Source organism: Pipistrellus hanaki (assembly GCF_964339955.1).
Source record: "Pipistrellus hanaki genome assembly, chromosome: X".
Classification (NCBI taxonomy): Eukaryota; Metazoa; Chordata; class Mammalia; order Chiroptera; family Vespertilionidae; genus Pipistrellus; species Pipistrellus hanaki.
The window spans coordinates 93,478,817-93,500,831 of record NC_140524.1 but is presented as its reverse complement, the minus strand read 5'-3'; the positions used below and the strand labels follow the sequence as shown (position 1 = coordinate 93,500,831).

At 43.1% G+C, this 22,015-nt stretch overlaps 1 protein-coding gene across 1 annotated transcript in view; it reads left to right on the top strand.

Moving 5' to 3' along the window:
- Window positions 1–21,805, top strand: part of SMS (spermine synthase) — a 58,413-nt gene extending 36,608 nt beyond the window's left edge. Inside the window, exons 5-11 of the mRNA XM_084869708.1 lie at window positions 188–363; window positions 1,728–1,882; window positions 2,561–2,650; window positions 11,120–11,234; window positions 12,118–12,197; window positions 17,216–17,331; window positions 21,270–21,805. Of these exons, the coding sequence (XP_084725834.1) occupies window positions 188–363; window positions 1,728–1,882; window positions 2,561–2,650; window positions 11,120–11,234; window positions 12,118–12,197; window positions 17,216–17,331; window positions 21,270–21,309 (772 nt within the window). The 3' untranslated portion in view covers window positions 21,310–21,805. The remainder of the gene's footprint in view (window positions 1–187; window positions 364–1,727; window positions 1,883–2,560; window positions 2,651–11,119; window positions 11,235–12,117; window positions 12,198–17,215; window positions 17,332–21,269) is intronic.
- Window positions 21,806–22,015: the final 210 nt, after the last annotated feature.

Genomic DNA, 22,015 nt, shown 5'->3' with positions numbered 1-22,015 from the left:
TGCTGGGCACTTAAGGCTGTTTCCAAATCTTAGCTATGGTGAATTGTGTTGCTACGAACATAGGGGTGCATATATCCTTTCTGATCGGTGTTTCTAGTTTCTTGGGATATATTCCTAGGAGTAGGATCACTGGGTCAAATAGAAGCAGCCTTCTTACAAGGCTCATTCCTGTTTCCTTTTTTTCCAGATTACCACCCATAGTTCGAGGAGGGACCATTGACAGGTACTGGCCCACTGCTGATGGCCGCCTGGTTGAGTACGACATAGATGAAGTGGTGTATGACGAAGACTCACCTTATCAGAACATTAAAATTCTGCACTCGAAGCAGTTTGGAAATATTCTCATCCTGAGTGGGGATGTTAGTAAGTATTCCAGCCCTCCCCCAATTATGAAACAAAGCGACTGTGTTGGCCCCAGCTGGGTTGGCTCAGTGGATAGAGCGTCGGCCCGCGGACTGAAAGGCCCCAGGCTCGATTTTGATCAGGCTCACATGCCTGGGTTGTGGGCTTGATCCCCCGTAGGACACATGCAAGGATCAGTGATCCTCTCTCATCATTGATGTTTCTATCAATCTTTCCCTTCCTCTATGAAACCAATAAAAATATATTAAAAAAAATTTTTTTAAGTAACTGTTGGATTATGCTGTTTTCCTGACAAATATCACTTTTGTGGATTTGCCCAAGCTTGTCCTTGGCACTGGTGGTTTTGAAATGAACATTTCTGTTGTATGAACTTGTGGATTGTCTGGGCCTTCCTGTTTTACAGCAGAACCAGGAAAACTTTGTCTCGACATTCCTTTTTCTTAATTTCTTAGTAATGAGTATTTGGATTGTATTTCAAAAAGTCATAATTGCTTATTTACAAAAACATTTTTGTTATGGAAAACCTCACATCTAAGTAAGACCAAATAGTATGACAAACCCACATAATATACTTACCACTGCATGTCAACGGTTATTGACTCCTGGCCTGTCTCATTTCCCCTAAACACCAGTCCACTCTTTCTCATTTTTTTAAATTGATTTCAGAGAGGAAGGGAGAAATATTGATGATGAGAAAGAATCACTGATCAGCTGCCTCCTGCATGCCTCGCACTGGGGATCTAGCCTCCAACCTGGGCATATGCCCTGACTGGGAATTGAACTATAACCTCCTGGTTCATCGGTCAGTGCTCTACCACTGAGTTATCCTGGCTGGGCTCTTTCTCCTATTTTTATAAATATATTTTATTGATTGTTTTATGGAGAGGCATAGAGAGTTAGAAACATCAATGAGAGAGAAACATCGATCAGCTGCCTCCTGCACACCACCTACTGGGGATGTGCCTGCAACCAAGGTACATGCCCTTGACCGGAATCGAACCTAGGACCTTTCAGTCTGCAGGCTGACACTCTATCCACTGAGCCAAACCGGTTAGGGCTTTCTCATATTTTGCAGCAACTCTTAGATATTGTGTTATTTCATCTGGAAAGCCATAATTGCTTTTAATAATTCACATCAGTACATCCTTAAGACCGAGTTTTCTTCCGAATGACTAATGCAGACATGTATGTCATCTATGTGTAATCTATTGTCTTGGGACTGGTGAAAACTCCATAATCCAAAAAAACTACCTTGGTGCCTTGTCGAATGAGTTTAAAATGGAAAATAAAACATCTTGGGCAAGAATCCAGCCCTTCCCAGAGGTGTGGGTAGAGTCACCAATTTGAGTCTGCTTTCCTCCTAGATCTGGCGGAGAGTGATTTGGCGTATACCCGGGCCATCATGGGCAGTGGCAAAGAAGATTACACTGGCAAAGACGTGCTGATCCTGGGAGGTGGAGATGGGGGCATTTTATGTGAAATAGTCAAACTGAAACCAAAGATGGTCACTATGGTAGAGATATCCTTTTAAAATGGAATCAGGGTCAATGGGCTGCTTTTGTTTTCTACCTCCCTTTTTGTCTTGTGATTCCAGTTCATGTTATGAAGGAAATGTGTGATCAAGAGTGCCTTGTTTTATTTTTTTGTTTGTTTTTTAATTTTATTGATTTTTTACAGAGAGGAAGGGAGAAAGATAGAGAGTTAGAAACATCGATGGGAGAGAATCATCGATCAGCTGCCTCCTGCACACCCCCCATTGGGGATGTGCCCGCAACCAAGGTACATGCCCTTGACCGGAATCGAACCTGGGACCTTTCAGTCCGCAGGCTGACGCTCTATCCACTGAGCCCAACGGGTTTCGGCAAAGAGTGCCTTGAACAAACATTTCAATTTATGTGGCCAGCAACAAAGAAGCAGAGATAATCTAGTTGCAAATGAAAGAGCAAGCAACTGTGGTACCATGCCTGCTCAGCAGTTGCCAAAATAACTTCTTTATGAGGAGAAAAAAAAATTCATTTCTTTTTGAGTATCCTGGGTGCAAAAATATAATCATTGTCTCACTCATCTTTTTTAACTTGTGATACCTAAATGAATGCTATAAACTTGTTTGTCCTAACTTTTTAAAGAAGTATTACTATTTCAGAATTCTTTGATATGTTTAAATTCTGGCTAAATTTCTCCTTAACCTGTTCCGAACATTGACCAAATGGTGATTGATGGATGTAAGAAATACATGCGAAAAACATGTGGTGATGTCTTAGACAATCTTAAAGGAGACTGCTATCAGGTACTTGTGTTTTCCAGATAAAGTTTTTAAGTGAACTGATAATATAATTAATCTGAATTGTGCCTTCCTAAAACAACCTTAAGTATAACTGATTAAGAAGATAAATAGATCATCTTGTATGGGAGGAGAATTTTTTGTCTACCCTTCTAGTTCTTGGTTGAGACTCCTGTAATCACAGACAGATTAATAAGAGAAAAACAGACATTATTGGCATGTATACCTCATGAATATGTGGAAGATCCCAAGAGAAAAGTGAGTAACACAGAGGTAGCTTTAGAATTTAGGCTTAAATATCATCTTCTATATATATAAAAGCCTAATATGCAAAGTGTTCACTCTGGAGTTTGACCGACTGGGAGTTCGATCGCTCGCTATGACGTGTGCTAACCACCAGGGGGAAGCGTGGACCAAATTAAGCCCTGGCCCACAACCAGCAGCCAGGAAAGGAGGCCTCAGCTGGCAGCCACTAGGGACTCTACCTGTGCACGAATTTTGTGCACGGGGCTTCTGGTCTTAAATAGAGAAAGGGGATGTAGGTGTTTTAAGGGAGAGTAAATGACTTTTTGGAAAGATGGATGGGCCCTTAGAAAAATAGAAGGCAAGGTAGTTTGTAACAAAGTTTGTCTGAGTCCACATAGTGTCAATCTTCTCTCCTGTGATAAGAGGTGATGTTCCTGGTTGAATCCTCTGGGGAGGGGAATGGATGACAGTTGAGTTTCTTTTGGAGGATCTGTCTTTAGGCAGATAAGGGGAGTTCAGAGAAAGCCTCTCTAGTCAGTATGCCAATGCAGCATATTTTGAGGTGGCATGTTCTGCTCCCCTTCATTCTCTGAGTTATATATAGATTTATATTTAGGGCAGAAGTGTACTTTTAATAAGAAAGAACTCTATAATTTCTGAATTTAATAACATTCATTCTTTTCTTTTTTAAATCCTCACCTGAGGATATTTTTCCATTGATTTTTAGAGAGAGTGGGAGAGAGGGGGAAAAGACAGAAATATCGATGTGAGAGAAGCACATTGATTGGTTGCCTCCTGTATGAGCCCTGGGCTGGGGAGGAGCCTGCAACCAAGTTATGTGCCCTTGACTAGAATCGAACCTAGGACCTTTTGGTCATCAGACTGACGCTCTATCCCCTGAACCAAACCTGCTTGGGTTCATTGATTAAAAAATATATATATATTTTATTGATTTTTTACAGAGAGGAAGGGAGAGAGAGAGAGAGAAAGAGAAATATTGATGAGAGAGAAACATTGATCAGCTGCTTCCTGCACACCCCCCACTGGGGATATGCCAGCAACCAAGATACATGCCCTTGACCGAAATTGAACCTGGGACCCTTCAGTCCCCAGGCTGATGCTCTATCCACTGAGCCAAACTGGTTTCAGCATTTTTATATAAATGATGTCATGTGCCATTTTATGACCTGGCAACCACCACCTTTTGCCTCTCTACCCTGGATAATCTCTCTGTGGTTCCTGTCCTAAATTCTACTGTACTTTCAAGTTCAATCATTACAGTTTGTAGGATATATTTTATATTATATTTTAGGATGCATGTTTGATGTTCATACCTGCAGTACTTTTTAGAACAAGATAATCAAGCAAATACTTATTTTATTTCAACAAAAGTCTTGTGTATCTCCAGATGTATAGACATTTTAGATGAGAGCTTCAGTTTGTTGATTTGTACATTATCCCATCCCATTGTCCCTAAAGAGTGTGTATCCAACTTTGATTTCACGGTACACATATGTTAATTTTTTAAGCTGAGAGGAATTACACTGAGTGGCCAGATTATTATGATCTCTGAACGCATAATAATCTGGCCACTCAGTGTATATCCTATATAATAAAAGGCTAATATGCAAATTGTCCCCTCAATGAGTTCGACCAACAGGCAGGCCGGCCAACTGCCCATGTCACCCCCTCCCCCTGGCCAGGCTGGCTGGATCCCACCCATGCACGAATTCATGCACTGGGCCTCTAATAAGTAAATACACACACACACACACACACACACACACACACACACTGAGTTGCCAGATTATTATGCATTCAGAGATCATAATAATCTGGCCACTCAGTGTATATATAAGTGGCAAGATTTACTAGTGGCCTGGGGAATAAACTTTTCCAATTGAAAGTCCATCTGAGGGCCGAGCACTGGAGGCAGAAGGTGACACAGACAGCTGGACATTTTAGAGAAGGGAAAAGTTGTATTTTATTGGAAATGACTGGGCTCTTGAGTAAGTTGTTTGCCTGAACACATCCGTTTCCCCTTGCCTTCTTTCTGGAACAGAACAACCAGCAGGGGGAGCCTGTGAAATTCTTCTGAGGCCCCCAGTTTCCCCAGCTCTAAAGGGGTGGAGTTGGTCTCCCTGGCAGCGGCAGACAACCCCCTTAGGCATTAAAATTCTACCACCCTTACCAAACCACCAGGACTTTGCAACTGTTTATCATTTGAAAAACAAAATTACTCTGTTAACCATTTTTAGAAAATAATAAGTGTTCTACTGAAATCATTAAAATAGTACAAAAAGAATACTAAAAGCCTTTTTTGTATGTGCACGATTTCCAAGTAAAATAGTAGTAAATTAAATCTGACACTTTATTTAAAGAATGATATATATTATATGCAAGAAAGTTTAGTTCATAAATGTAAAAATCTTAAGAAAACAGCATCATTTAAGAAGACATCTATTAATGTCAATTATTTTCTCCATTAAATTATTCATAACGGAGAAAATAATTGACATTAATAGATGATAAAGCATTTGGGAATATATAGTCATTCTTTTTTTCAAAGATGGAGATATTTGTATTATGACATTCAGATGGCTTAGAAGTATTTATAAAATATTTTTAAAATTTCTTTTTTCCCATCACATCTATCCCCTCTAGGCCTCTTCCACCTCCACCTCCACCTCCATAATCACCACATTGTTCTCTCTCTTTTTTGTGTGTTAATCTTCACCCAAGGATATTTTTTTCATTGATTTTTTTGTTCTTTTAAAGAGTGAGTGGTTAGGGAGGGAGAGAGAGAGAGGCAGAGGGAAACATCTATATGATGTGAGAGAGACACATTGATTGATTGCCTCCCGCACTCACACTGATCGGGGCAGGGATCCAACTGGCAACCCGGGTATGTGCCCTTGACCCAGGATCAAACCCTTCCACGAGCATGCTGGCGCTTTAACCACTGAGCAACACCAGCCAGGGCCTCTCTCTTTTATTATTTTTTGCTCAACCACTTTAACCCTCTCCATCCCCTCTTCCCCCACCAGAGCTGTCTGCCTGCTCTCTATTGTCTCTATTTTGCATGGTAGTTCAGTTTATTAATTGAATTCCACATTTGAGTGAAATCATATAATACCCATTTTTCTCTGACTGGCTTATTTCACTTAGCATAATGCTCTCCAGGTCTGTCCATGCTGTCACGAAGGGTAATGAAATTTCTTTAGGTAAAATAAAATTGCAAAAGAAGGGCAACTATCTAAACATAATAGAAACCATCAGAAACCTAAAGATAATATTGTATTATACTAGGGGCTCAGTGCATGAATTCGTGCATCTTGAAAGGAACTGTGAGCCGCGAGGCTGCGGTGGACACAGGGGAGGGTCTCAGCCCATCCTCCCCGTCCTCGTCCTGCTCCTCCTGTCATGGCTCCTGGTCCCCACTCTGCTGGTAGCCCCGCTTCCTCTACCGCCGCTCCCATATGCTGACAGTGCTGGTCCCACTTGCACCAGCTGACAGCATGGAGTGATCGGGGCCAGTGCCAGCAGTGGGTGCAAGCAGGGCCAGGTCTGTCAGTGGGTGCGAGCTGCGGCTGCTGCCCCGATCGCCCCTCAGGAGCAGGGGGAGGTGGAGAAGCCCTCAGGGGCGATTGGGGCCGGCAGTTGCTGTTTGCACCCACTGAGGGCACTGAGCAATCGGAACCAGCAGCGGGTGCAAATAGCGGCTCTGGTGCCAGCAGCGGGTGCGAGCAGGGTTGAAGCCAGCAGCTTGTGGGAGCAAAGAATTTTCAGTAACCGCCAGAGGCTCACCCCAATGACAATGCCCCGGGCACCCCCTGATTACCTTCTCCACCATCCTGCCATGCCCAACGCCTGCCATGTTCCGCACATGCCCCCTGGTGGTCAGCACATGTCATAGTAACCGATTGTTCTGTCAATTAGTCTATTTGCATATCAGCCTTTTATTATATAGGATGATATCAGCTCAAGAAAGATTCAAACAAGTAGAGGATTTTTATGAGTTGATTTGAGCCAAACTGACAAAAGTTGCTAGGAAGCAAAATCTCAACTGATTGAGAAACTGCTCCGGAGATTGGCAGTTGTTTTTAAAAAAATATATATTTTATTGACTTTTTACAGAGAGGAAGGGAGAGAGACAGAGAATCAGAAACATCAATGAGAGAGAAATATCGACCAGCTGCCTCCTGCACACCCCCCACTGGGGATGTGCCTGCACCCAAGGTACATGCCCTTGACTGGAATCGAACCTGGGACCTTTCAGTCTGCAGGCTGACGCTCTATTCACTGAGCCAAACTGGTCAGGGCAAAGCTGAGTTTTCATAGTAAAAAAGTACATTCTTCAGGAGACTCATTCCTGCATTCTTGGCCCATGAATTGGTCCAGGATGGTAAGCTTGACATACCCCGTGATATGGACAATGGAACAATTCCTTCTTGAGGTCATTCATATGGTCATGTGAGGGTTTGGTGTGTGTGCAGGTATTGATGCACAACCAGCAGATGTGTATGCAGGCCCTGACGCAGGACTGGAAAGTTCAGAAGTTTTAGTTGCCAGGATAGTTAAGGCAAGAATACAATCATTTGTGCCTCAGCCTACTTTATTTCTATAATTTAGCAGCTTGACCACAGTGACCCCATTGTATTTCTTCACTCCGTTCCTTCATTCTATTAATCATTTGGCTTGGGTAAAGGAGATTGAGTTGATTTAATAAGTGATGCTGGCATCATGGACTGTATCTGTGCATGAGAACAAAGCTAATTAACCTTCGAAACCATAGAAAAATCAATGTCAGATGATTTAAGCTCTCTCTATAAAAACTAATGTATAGCCCTAGTTGGTTTGGCTCAGTGGGGAGAGTCGGCCTGCAGACTGAAGGGTCCCTAGTTTGATTCCAGGCAAAGGCACATGCCCGGGTTGCGGGCTCCTTCCCCAGGAGGGGGCATGCAGGAGGCAACCGATCAATAATTCTCATCATTGTTGTTTCTATCTCTCCTCCCTTTCTCCTCTCTGAAAGCAATAAAAATATATTAAAAAACAAAAACAAAACTAATACATATAGGCAAGTGAGGAGTTGGGAAAGAAACATTTTTAAAAAGGACAAGAACCTCAGATATTGTAATGACAACATAATAAAGTCAAAAGGCAGACTGAAAACAATACTTCTAACAAACAGGACAGGGACTTAATCCCTTTAATATATAAAGAGACCGTAAAACTTTTAAATTAGCTACTTAAAAAAACGGTTTAACCGTATGAACTGGTACTTCTCAGAAGGCAGAAGTCAAATAACCTGCAAACTTAAAATATATATAATATTGATTTTTTACAGAGAGGAAGGGAGAAGAATAGAGAGTTAGAAACATTGATGAGAGAGAAACATCGATCAGCTGCCTCCTGCACCCCCCCCCCCCACTGGGGATGTGCCCGCAACCAGTGTACATGCCCTTGGCTGGAATCAAACCTGGGACCCCTTAGTCCGCAGGCTGATGCTCTATCCACTGAGCAAAACCGGTTAGGGCAACCTGCAAACTTTTATTTTATTTATTTATTTATTTATTTATTTATTTCATTTCTTTTTAAAAAAAATATATTTTATTGATTTTTTACAGAGAGGAAGAGAGCAGGATAGAGAGCTAGAGCTAGAAACATTGAGAGAGAATTATTGATCAACTGCCTTTTGCACACCCCCTACTGGGGATGTGCCTGCAACCAAGGTACATGCCCTTGACCGAAATCGAACCCGGGACCTTTCAGTCTGAAGGCTGATGCTCTATCCTCTGAGCAAAACTGGCCAGGGCAACCTGCAAACTTTTAGACCCCTGTTGGTGGTGCAAGAAGTTCATGTGAGCCCTAACCGATGTGGCTCAGTGGATAGAACGTCGGCTTGCCGACTGAAAGGTCCCAGGTTCAATTTCGGTCAAGGGCATGTACCTTGGTTGCAGGCACATCCCCGGTAGGGGGTGTGCAAGAAGTTCATGTGAAAATATTAGCAAGGGATTTGATACAAATAGAAGGAGGCAACAGCCAATGCTAGACAGGATGAAAGGAGACAGTTGGAGGGTCAGTTGCCTTAAAAACTGAAATGCACATGCCTTTGTCTTAGCAATCCCGTGTTTTAGCATTCAGCCCTGACCAAAAAAAAACCCATCTATACTTTATTGGGGAGGTTTATTATGGCTGTATTTGTAGGGGCCAAGGCTTGCAGATGCTAAATGTAGAACATTTTAAGAGAATGATACAGTTTTTACAAACATTATTATCTGGAATGCTATTAGGTAAATCTTTCCAAGTTTAGAGCAATGTGTGTGATCCTAGTTTTACAAAAGAATAAGCACTTGTTTTTATTTGCAGATGAGAGTTTTTAAGAATCTTTATGAGCGCAGGGGAAAAATCTTGAGATTTTTTTAAGCACTTAAATGGGATTGATAAATAGATTGAAGGCAACTGGGGTGTTAGTGCCTTCTTTTTGTATGGTTACACTTGAATGATGTGGGTCTTCAAACTACGGCCCGCGGGCCACATGCAGCCCCCAGGGGAGTCTGATCCTGCCCGCCAGGTTTTTTGGGCAGTGAGCACAGCCAAGGTGTTACAGTAGGGATTAGTAGTTCATATAGTCCGGCCCTCCAGCTCTCTGAGGGACCGTGATCTGGCCCCCACTTTAAAAAGTTTGAGGACCCCTGTAAGTGAAGCACATTATAAAACACTAGAGGCCCGGTGCACAAATTTCTGGCACCGGGTAGGGTCCCTAGGCCTGGCCAGTGATCAGGGCTGATCTGTGGGTGGTAGGGACCCTGCTTGCACCCTGTGGGCTGGGGGCAGCTCCTGCATTGAGTGTCTACCCCCAGTGGTCAGTGCGAGCCATAGATGAGACTTTGAGGATATGTGTAAGCATTCATATGAAAAATCTGGAATAGATTATTTTAGGGGATTGTGGCAAGGTTGATTTCTTATTTACAAAAATATATTTTTATTGATTTCAGAGAGGAAGGGGGAGGGAGAGAGAGATAGAAACATCAATAATTAGAATAATTTTTCGGCTGCCTCCTGCACGCCCCCTACTGGGGATGGAGACCATAACCCAGGCATGTGCCCTTGACCAGGAATCGAACTGTGACCTCCTGGTTCATAGGTTGATGCTCAACCCCCGAGCCATGTCAGCCAGGCGAACCTTGATTTCTGATTTGTTATATGTGAATTCTTTTTACACAAATATGTATTTTGTAACTAGAAAAAGGAAAGACAAGGGGAGTAACTCTTACCTAGTTCAAGTTCAGGATGTTGCCTGCAGCCAGATGGGTTCCCAGCACTTCAAAGATAAGGCAACCCCCAAACTTCGTTCCTGAATTTACTGTAAACTGTCTAGATGAGAATTCCAGCTCTTAGCTGCTGGACTTCCCTCATTACTAACTCTGTTTTGGGGGCTGGTATGAATTACATGACTTTATTGCCCCGACTGTTCTCATAAGTGTTAGAGGAAATTGAAAAACCTTGGGTTAAGTGTTTGGAGTAAAGTGCAAAAATACATCAATAGACAATGAAGTTATTCAGTACTCGTGTAGAAGAAAAATGAAAAATAGAAGGAAATACAGAGAGTAGGAGAGGCGATTTAGATCAGGGTTAAAAGCATGAACTTGGCTTTCAGATAGCTCTAGATGTATCTGGTTCTGTTAATGGGTGCTTTTGGGTAAACTTTGCATCCTCATAAGTTGTTTTCTCCGTTTGTAAAACAGAGATAATGATAGCACTTGTAGAGTGCTTTAGATAAAATGAGATTGCACATGAAGCATGTAGTAAGCACTGAATTTTAGTTCTTACAGGCATGAGTGGAAGTCATTTTTATTTTTTTGTTTATTTTATTTTAAAAATATATTTCTTTATTGATTTCAGAGAGGAAGGGAGATGGAGAGAGAGATAGAAACATCAGTGATGAGAGGGAATCATTGATCGGCTGCCTCCTGCATGACCTCCACTGGGGATCAAGCCCACAACCCAGGCATGTGCCCTTGGCCGGAATTGAACTTGGGACCCTTGAGTTGGCAGGCTGACGCTCTATCCACTGAGCCAAGCCGGCTAGGGCTGGAAGTCATTTTTATTCGTGTGGCAGGTGCTGTGGGCTGTAAGCCCCAGCTTGCATTTTCCCCTTCCTCTACAAGCGTTTAACTACTTCCACATGTGTTGGCTCACCCACATTATTTCTGTTCTTTCTGGAAGGTTCTAGTAGAGGACTGTATTCCGGTACTGAAGAGGTACGCCAAAGAAGGGAGAGAGTTTGATTATGTGATTAATGATTTGACAGCTGTTCCAATCTCCACCTCTCCGGAAGAAGGTAGATTTTGTTTTCTTTTGTTTTGAACCACAGTCATGGAAATGTTCATGGAAATGTTTTTCTTGGCACCATGTGAGAATGATAGGATCTTGGAGATTATCTAGTTAAGTGTCTTTGTTTTTTTTTAAAGGTAGTTCAACTGAGGCCCATGGTGGAAAGATGGCCGTATTTGGCTTTGGTCAAATCTTGTCCTGCTCCTAAATGAGCAAATTAACTCAGTCATTTAAAACAGACATGAAATAAAATGACTCATAATTACACCACTAATACATTAGCTTGTTTGACCATTTGCCCTAGGTGATTTTTAACCTATAATGGAACAAACTGGTGACCTGCCTAAACAACCCCTCTCAAACCCCAGGCTTGAAGTCACTGCTGGGCTGGGGTTTGAGTGTTAATGATTTTTCTAGAACCTTGTCTTCCTGCTGACTTTGCAGGCCAGATTCCTACCTGATGACCCTTGCAGTTTCTCTCTCAGGATGTTGCTGCTTAGCCTAAGGTGCCCAGACGTCCTGCTTTTGGCTTTCCAAAAATCGGGACTGTCCTGCCCAAAGCGGGACGTCTGGGCACCTTAGCTTAGCCCCCTTACTTAAAGTCTTGCAGATCCCAACCACTGTCTTTTGTGTCGAATCTTTATAGGTGCTGTGAGAACAGTGCTAAGTAAAGCACATTTGCTTTTGACCCGCTTGCATATGTGCACTCGTGTACAAGACACCCAGTTGATATGTTCCTAAGTGAGAATACATTTTCCTTTGGTTAGTAAGCTCTCTGCTCCTGGGTCTTGAGCTCGTGGCTCTTTCTTTGGTATTGTTGAGTATGGATGTATGTTGTGTCTGATGCATGCAAACCCACATTTAATAAACCTCCATTTTTCAACATCCAGATTCCACCTGGGAGTTTCTCAGACTGATTCTTGATCTCTCCATGAAAGTGCTGAAGCAGGACGGGAAGTATTTTACACAGGTAGGCTAAACTGTCCCCCAAACTCTTAACAAGCATTTTCTACTTGGACATTTGAATGCATGTTCATGAAATTTATGTCTGGCAAGGATAGAACTACGTAATTCGATTATGATCTTTGAAGCAGGTAAGCTTGTAAATAGCCAACCTGGCATCTATGAGGGAATTAATCAGCTTTGTTGTATTCTGTATGTTACTGGATTTATCCACCTCCGGCTCTGGCTGTAGTATGAGCTGCTGCCACTAGATGGAGACAGAGATGGTGATTTCCCCCTTCCTAGGCAATCTCCAATGAAACCTGCTCAAAGTCAGCTTCTTATAAAAGCACCCACCTTCAGTGAGTTGGGGAATTTTCACAAGTGGCGTTAGGAGGACAGCCACCTCATTGAGAATATCTGTCCAGCTGAAACCGGTTTGGCTCAATGGATAGAGCGTCAGCTTGGGGACTGAAGGGACCCGGGTTCGATTCCGGTCAAGGGCATGTACCTTGGTTGCGGGCATATCCCCAGTAGGGGGTGTGCAAGAGGCAGCTGATCGATGACTCTCTCTCATCAATGTTTCTAACTCTCTATCTCTCTCCCTTCCTCTCTGTACAAAATCAATAATATATATATATATATATCAATAATATATATATATGTGTGTGTGTGTGTGTGTGTGTGTGTGTATAAAGAGAATATCTGTCCAGTAGACTGCCTTCTTGGGGAACTGATATCTCCATATGGAGGATTAATAAAAACACTCCCTTAGCAGATTTCCACAGCCTGTTCGTTAAATATTAATGATCCAGGCCTTGATAACTTGCCTTTGCCAACTGACTTTTATGAAAAATTGCCTTATCCACCCAGGGCTGTGCCACTTTCCAAGAATTTCAAAAGATGTATTAGGACATGTTCCCTGTCCCTACATTCATTACAAGTGGAGACACCAGGAGTGATCAGTGGTTGAATGTGTGATGGCACACGTGTATTAAGGAGGTTGTAGGCCCTTGCAGAAGCAGTGGTACTGATGTAGTTGCCACAGTGCAATATTTTTAAAAATATATTTTATTGATTTTTTTACAGAGAGGAAGGGAGAGGGAGAGAGAGTTAGAAACTTCGATGAGAGAGAAACATCGATCAGCTGCCTTCTGCACAACCCCTACTGGGGATGTGCCCGCAACCAAGGTACATGTGCCCTTGACTGAAATTGAACCTGGGACCCTTGAGTCCGCAGCCGACGCTCTATCCACTGAGCAAAACCGGCTAGGGCAAGGATGTATACTTTAGCACCTGCTTTTCACATTACAGAAGTAATACATGCTAACTGTCATCTAACATGGGTCAAGGAGAACTTTCTAGAACTGATGCTACTGAATTGGGATTTACTCCCTTGGAGTGTACCCTCCCCTCTCCCCCATTGCCCCGTTATTCCCTTTCTCTCATCCTTAAGTGTTTCATTCTTTGCTATTAGGTTTTTCCCCCTTGTGTCTTTTTTTACCCTTTGCACTCCGAACCATTCTGGACATTGGCTACCAGCTACTCGACGCTACTTTGCGGCAGAAACGTGCATTGAAATAACTCAATTCCCCGTAATCACTAATAAACTGCAATGTCCCCTGAGCGGGGACATCCGAGTGATATGCTAGAATTCCGATGTCCCCTGAGAGGGGACAGCGGAGTGCAAAGCGTTTAAAAAAATATATTTTATTGATTTTTTTACAGAGAGGAAGAGAGGAATAGAGAGAAACATCGATGAGAGAGAATCATCGGCCAGCTGCCTCTTGCACACCCCCCGCTGGGGATGTGCTCGCAACCAAGGTACATGCCCTTGACCGGAATTGCAACCTGGGACCTTTCAGTCCACAGGCTGATGCTCTATCCACTGAGCTAAACCGGTTTTGGCCATTGTGTCTTTCTTAAGAAAATTTTTAAAAAAGTAGTTCTATTTAAATAAACAGGAAAGTGCAGCGCATCATGTTACTTTCTTGGGTAGGTCTCTATTTGTGGTGAGTTTATTTTCTTTTTTAAGCTGCTTTCTGACAGTGTTGGGGAAGAACAAATTGAAAGTATCCCATTTCCTTACCACATTCTCCGTAAGGAGGTTCTCCTGCGTACCCTCTGTGAAGAGAGGACGGTGTCAATTTTGGGATGGCAAGGGAAACCATTGAACTGTGTACGTCGGTGGCGTTTCTATTCTCCAGCTTCCCCAGGGGTGATGTGTTCTAAAAACAACCAGGCAGTGTTTTCTATTTGCGAGTCTTAAATTACAATGTGGTGTTTATATGCTCTCATGCTGAACTTGATGTTGAAACCAAATTATATGCTGGCCAAGGGCACTCTGGCCAAATCCCACTGCAGGGCCTAGATGATGGGTTACTAAACTGGCTGGCACTGAAGGATGACGTCATGCTGAGCCAAAGTGCTAAGTTAAAACCACCCAGGCAAGCTCTCAGAATAGTTCTGTCTACCGGCTTGCCCATGGCTGGCTGGGTTGATTGGTTTTGAAAGAGCATCCTCAAAAAGGCTTACCTCACAGGCTGTCTTAATTTGTGAATAGTTTTCATCTGATATTGTACCTGCCTATTTTTTTTAGCAGGTTGATAGTGAAGGTCTTTTGAAGAAATAGAATCAGCACATACATTCATAAGCACTCTGAATGTTAGGAACTTCAGTGGTTAAAAGAAAGTAGGTGGTGCCCGGCCAGTGTTGCTCGGTGATGGAGCATTGACCTATGAACCAGGAAGTCATGGTTCGATTTCCGGTCAAGGGCACATGCCTGGATTGTGTGTTCTTGATCCCTAGTAGGCAGCTGATTGATGATTCTCATCATTGATGTTTCTCTCTCATCATTGATGTTTCTATCTCTCTCTTGGATTCTCTCTCATCATTGATGCTTCTCTCTCTCTTCCTCTCCCTCCCTCTCTAAAGTCAATAAAAGTATATTTTCAAAGAAGAAAATAGGTGGCCAAAGAAAGAAAATAGGTGGCCTGAAATACCTATCTTGTCTTCTAAGTCCGTTATGAAAGCACTTGGGGAGGTATTGTGCTAAAATGATAGACCCTAGCCCTATTGTATTGAGAATCAGCAAACGAGATGCAAGACACCTTAATGAGCCAATTAATTAGTCATTTATTGCGCTAGGCCCAGGGGGAGGTGTCTCCTCCAAATCTCTGAGCACCACACACAGGAAGTCTCCCGTATTTATACTTTTCGAGCCTCTTTGCAGATATTACAAATGGCTCCGTGTGAGTTATTGTTACAGACAGCTGTAATCTTGAATACATAACGAGTTTGTACTTGGCATAAGAATATGGGAATTGTTACCAGTATTAGTCTCATTATTAGTCTATTTTAGTCTATTACCTTGGATGGCTTGCAAGGCTAGCTTGCAAGGTCAGGCAGTTAAGTTTATCTTTCTATTATTTGAACTAAAAACAAAGCCATTTTATAGAATAAGAGACTGTCTTAAAGTGACAGAGTTTATAGGACTAGGGCAGTGGTCGGCAAACCGCGGCTCACGAGCCACATGTGGCTCTTTGGCCCCTTGAGTGTGACTCTTCCACAAAATACCATGGCCTGGGCGAGTCTGTTTTGAAGAAGTGGCGTTAGAAGAAGTTTAAGTTTAAAAAATGTGGCTCTAAAAAGAAATTTAATCGTTGTCTCGTTGATATTTGGCTCTGTTGGCTAATGAGTTTGCCGACCACTGGGCTAGAAGGAAATTGAAGGGATGGGTCACAGTTCATTCTTGATTGTCCGGAATAAAATACTTTACCTAGCAGATGTCTACTATATTCATAGCCCCCTAGCAGATGTCTACTATATTCATTGACCACCCTGATATGCTTGCTAAGTAGGTTAGTGGTGGCAAGAGAGGCAGAAAATTTAGAACAATGAAGTCAAGATAAGCTGATAAGGAGTGGAACTGGGCAATTCCTTTAGCGTATGTATCGTGAATAGACTTTTGCTCTCTTATGCTTTAAATCAGGGAAATTTCAGGGAAAGCATGAGGGGGATAAAGATAGTTCTCTGCCAATAACTTTTTTTTTTTAAATATACGTTCTTGATTTTTTACAGAGAGGAAGGGAGAGAGATAAGAGAGCTAGGAACATCGATGAGAGAGAATCATTGATCAGCTGCCTCCTGCACACCCTCCACTGGGGATGTGCCTGCAACCAAGGTACATGCCCTTGACTGGAATCGAACCTGGGACCTTTCAGTCCGCAGGCTGACGCTCTATCCACTGAGCCAAACTGGTTTTGGCCTGTGCCAATATCTTAGACTGTTATGATGGTCATAGTTTAAGCCCTTCTGGAAACTGAGAATATTATATATATTTTTATTTGGAAAAAAGAGGAGGAGGGAGCTGGCCCTTGCCCCCCTGGGAAAGGGTTCACATCCACTGCCACCCGCCAGAATATTATATATTTTATAAATATATATTTTATTGATTTTTTTTACAGAGAGGAAGGGAGAGAGAGTTAGAAACATCGATGAGAGAGAAACATCGATCAGCTGCCTCCTGCACACACCACCCCCCCACACTGGGGACGTGCCCACAACCAAGGTACATGCCCTTGACCGGAATTGAACCCTGGACCTTTCATGCTGCAGGCTGACGCTCTAGCCACTGAGCCAAACCAGTCAGGGCGAGAATATTATATTTTTGATACATTATTCTAAACACAGTGTGACTCCTGGGAAAACTTACATTGAATGGGTTTTATGTATGAATCTCTGCTGTTGCATGGTGTTGATATAAAGGCTGTGTCACTAAATGAGAAATGGTCTCACTTGTTTTTGTATTGCTTCATACTCTAATCACTTGAAATGGCTTGGTAAATGAGGTAGAAGAATAATGAACTAATGGATCTATAAATAGAGCTCAGTGCAATTTGGGAAAGTACCAAAACCATGTCTCATTTTCCAAGAGGAACTTTTACCGGAAGCTCGAATTGTTCCTATTTATTAGCGACCTTCAAACGAGTGGGACCTTTCATGGACTCCAGTATCCCGTTGTTTGCTTTTCTCTCTTTGATTTAGGGGAACTGTGTCAATCTGACAGAAGCCCTGTCACTCTACGAAGAGCAGCTCGGACACCTGTATTGTCCTGTGGAATTCTCCAAGGAGATCGTCTGTGTCCCTTCATACCTGGAATTGTATCCTTTGACCTTATTGTGTGGCCAGATCAGAACACCGAGTCAATCCTGTGCCAGCTTAACATTTTGAATCAATAGAATTCTCTGAGCATATAAGGCCCCAGTTTTCAAGTGAGGCTGCGCATTGGAAGCCCCTGGGATCTTTAGGACAATACTGATTCCCGGGTCCCGCCCTCAGATCCTGGAGTGTGGCCTGCTGCAGCTCCCACTGGTTCTGACAGGTGGTCCCCAGTCCTACAGCGTCATCTGGGAAATAGACGGGCAAATACTTAAGAGCGGGGCCCCCCCCCCCCATTGCTTCCCAACGAGAAAAGCTGGAGCTGGTGACTGGCCTTAAGCAGCCCTCCAGGGGATTGATTTGAACCCCAGCTGTGGCAGGCACAAAGACTGAAGACGTGCATTCTACTTCCATATCGCGATGATCCTACTTTAATGCCAGTTTCTGTACTTCCCTTGATATTCTGAGCTGCAATAGAAACCGAGAGCTGGAAATCATGCCAGGGAATCTCAAAGTGAACGCTGGTGTTTTCCATTAGGGCCACTTAGTACATTTAATCCCCAGAAATAAAAGAACTCGGGGGCGGGCGGGGACCGGAATGAGAGCATTGTCACTGGAAATTTATAACGGGTTTCCTCCTCCTAAAGGCACACTGGAGAGTGCAGACAAAAGCTTGCTTTTTTTAAAAAAAAAAATTATTTATTTATTTATTTATTTTTTTACGTAGGGGAAGGGAGAGGGATAGAGAGCTAGAAACATCGATGAGAGAGAAACATCCATCAGCTGCCTCCTGCACACTCCCCCCTGGGGGTGTGCCTGTAACCAAGATACATGCGCTTGGCCGGAATCGAACGCGGGACCCTTCAGTTCACAGGCCGACGCTCTATCCACTGAGCCAAACCGGTTTCGGCAGGCTTGCTTTCTTGAGGTGGCGGAGTTTCCTGTGATTGCTGCCGGCCTGTAAGGCGGGGCAGGTTCGTACAGAAAGGAGGTCATAACATTCTCCTCCCCCAGGGTCCTCCCAGACAGCCAAGGGGGCCGGGCTGCCTGTCACTGTATGAGCCAATGGAGCAGAGACAGGGCTGAGTCCTATATGAGCATTTATTCCAATAATACTGACAGGATGGGAGAGCAGAGCAGCAGGTCATCCACTAAAATCTGCTCTGCCCCCCACCACAAGCCAGCTCATATGTTTGATAGAAGGACAAAGATTACGTGGGAAAGTAGGAATTACAGGGATGGGAAGTAGGCACAGGATAATCATTACAGGTTACAAGTCATATGGGCGGGGCGGGGGGACACATTAGAGAGGTAGGGTGCCGATGGGCACCCCTGGACCAGATTATGGGAAATAGGGGCTGGATGTTATAAAGAGCAGGTGCCTCCAGGACTAGATTGCCTCACCACGAGGTTGTAAATCTTTCCGTAATGATAGTTCTCGGGACAGGAGGATGGATTGCATTCCTGTGTTAGCTCCCATGTCCTAGGGTAGGGGTGTCGAACTCAATCAGAGAAGGGGCCAAAATCTAAAATCCAGCCTAAATCGCGGGCCGAATGGTTTACTGAACAGTCATAAACTGACAATGTCATAAACTGACAGCGGAGTGCAGTGATGACAGCGCAGTGCGGGCCACATTGCAAGGCCTGGCGGGCTGGATTTGGCCCGCGGGCCTTGTGTTTGACACATGTGTCCTAGGGCATACAACTCTCAGCTAGGTTAGAGGGTGCTTTCTCTAATCAGAACAGAACCATCACGGTTAACAGAGCATGATTAAGATTTCTTATTATAATTAGTTTCCAATGTCCTATTTCTGCCCCTAACAAAGACTTTAGAAATCAGTTGATGACATTTGGAAAAAGGCTTCAGCTAGGGCTCCGGCTCTTCTCCCTCCTTCCACCTCCCCCCCGCTTCTTCCCACCTCCCACACTCTCCCCACCCCATTCCTCACCTCCCTCTTGTTTGTGTCTCTTCCTCCCACCCTTGTAAGAATTTCCTAAAACTTCTTCGAGATCTTGAAAGCAGCACTATTGTTACAGAAAACCCGAGAAGAATCAAGCAATACTTAGAGAGATGGAGTTATATTTATTACGCGCGGGTCCAGAGGAAAATGTCTCTCAAATTCTGAGCCCCAACCTGGAGGAACTTTCCCTATTTGTATGTTTTTACCTTCTTTGTTTCCCAAATATGGGGTGTTTCCGGCCCCCTTTGCAAGTTCTTAAAGAGCCCCTATGTGCTGGGGCCTTGAGACCTCAACCAGAGGCCTGGCCTGGCGCCAGCACTGATAACGTTGTCCGGGGAAGGTTCAATGGCCTCTCTGAAGTGGGAGTGGTCTTATTTTCCTTATTATTTAAGCAAGCAAGCATTTACAGAAGCGAGATAGCAGGGTTAACATTTCAAATGGCAGTTTTTATATAAGATGGATGCTTCACTATCACCTTTCCTCCGCACACCCCCTCCCGCACTCAGTGTCACAGGCTGGGGGGTGTCCAGGCTGCCCAGTGGTTATTGAAGAGGCCTTCATTGTCTGACATGGCCGCAATTCTCTAAGCCAGGGGTTTTCAGCCAGGGTGCCCAAAGGACTTTTAAAACTTGCGTCCCTGACTAGTCAGGGGCACCGACCTCTCTCCCCTTAGATGGCCAAGTAAAAAAACAACAGCCAACACAACAGCACTGTCTGGTATGAATGAATCAAAATGATACTTCTTTTGTCAGATCAGCAAAAAGTAGAACATTTTTTGGTGTGCCGCAGAATTGTAATAATTAGTAAAATGTGCCATGAGACGAAAAGGGTTGAAAATTGCTGCTCTTAGCAATGTTTGTAGGCCAGCAAATTGTCAAGGAAAAAAACTTTAAAACCTGTAAAGAATTTTGTGAGACCATTTGAGACATACAACAATTGCAGGAAGGCAGAATCTCAATGTATTGAGATTGAGATAGTGCCCTATAATGGCATTTTGATGTTTTTTTTGTTTGTTTGTTTTTTTACCTTGTTTCCAGTGTTTCCCAAACTTCTCTCATGATGAGAATCACCTGGTGGAGTTGTTAAAACAGATTCCTGAATCCCAACTAAGAAGTGCTAAACTAGAATTTTTGGGAACATATAGGTAAAATTGTATACTTAACTAGTGCTCTAAGACAGATTTTATATACAGAGCACTAAGTTAGGTATACAATTTTACCTATATGTTCCCAAAAATTCTAGTTTAGCACTTCTTAGTTGGGATTCAGGAATCTGTGGTTTAACAACTCCACCAGGTGATTCTCATCATGAGAGAAGTTTGGGAAACACTGTTTTAGACATTACAATCAAAGGAGGAGACATAAGTGGGGTTAGGTGAAGTACATTGGTGATAGATTAGGGAGGCGGAATAAAGCAAAGCGGCCAAACCTCTGGGATTGGATAAAGTGAAATGATAGACACATGCTTCTGTACTCAGGTGGATAAAGGATAGTTAGCAGTCCACCCGTAGCAAGATAATAACAATGGTTGTGCCCCGAGGGGTCCGGGAAAGGGGAAGTGACGAGTGGCCCTGCCATCCCACAGGTAAGTTATCTTAGATTCGAAAAGAGAATCGTCTCAGTAAAGATTGAAGTTGATCTTTGTCCGGGAAGATACTGGCCCAGGACAGGACTGCCACTGTAAGCTGCTTTTTCTTTAAAAGTTTTCATTTCAGACCATCCTTTGTGGTTACTGTAGGTCTCTTTTTTGAGTTTGTAAGGCCTCCACGCATACCTTTCCACAGCATTTTAAGTTAAGGTGACCAGACGTCCTGCTTTTGGCGGGACAGTCTCGATTTTTAACCATTTGTCCCGCGAAAATCGGGACTGTTTTAAAACGCCGCGGGACAAATGGTTAAAAATCGGGGACCTCTGGTCACCTTATTTTAAGTGATACTGTTCTTCGAATTTCCTGTTCTCATTCCTTAACTCCTTGTCCAGGTGGGTATTTTACACTGTTTGGAAGAAAGCTAAACCTTGAAGATCAAGATCCCCTCATCACATGTGCTACAAATAGCCTTCCTGACCATCACACGCTGTCCATGCCATCAACATGAGCGAGTCAGGCAATTTGTGAATTTCTTCAAGTTCTTTTTAAATTATTTTTTAATTTAAAAAGGCAAATGGCAAATGTATATTTTGATGACCTAGGGTGTGTTGTTTTTTGAAAGTCAGCTGAAGGATGGTTAGCTAGCATAGCAAAGGCTGCTACATGCACTGAACCCTAGAATGTGATTTTTTTGTTTTTTTACTTTTTTTCCTGTGTGGGCTGTTTTCGTTTTTGTTTTGGTAGACTTTGCATTTGGTTGTTTGGAAGAATGAACATCATTGTTTTATTCTGGAGGGGACTTCCTGATGGTGTTGCTTTCCCAAAAAAAACACGAATTGACTTATATGATTAAAATTTGGTGCTTTTATGAGAGTTACAAACAACAACCACGAATTAGCAACGCTTTGATTAAAATTACAAATGAGAACTTTCATGTGTCTGTTCTGTTATTTCGGTTAGGTCTCCTTTTTCTTACTTCCTACTGCGCAGAACAGAGGTGTCTCCTGGGTCTTTTTTTAGTTCTCTTTTATCACTGCTGGTGTCATTTATCTCTTTACAATAGGATGGCCTTAGGGCCTTTTTTGAACAGTAGTAATGACTTCCATTTACCATTGTGGTAAATGATACACACAGCCTA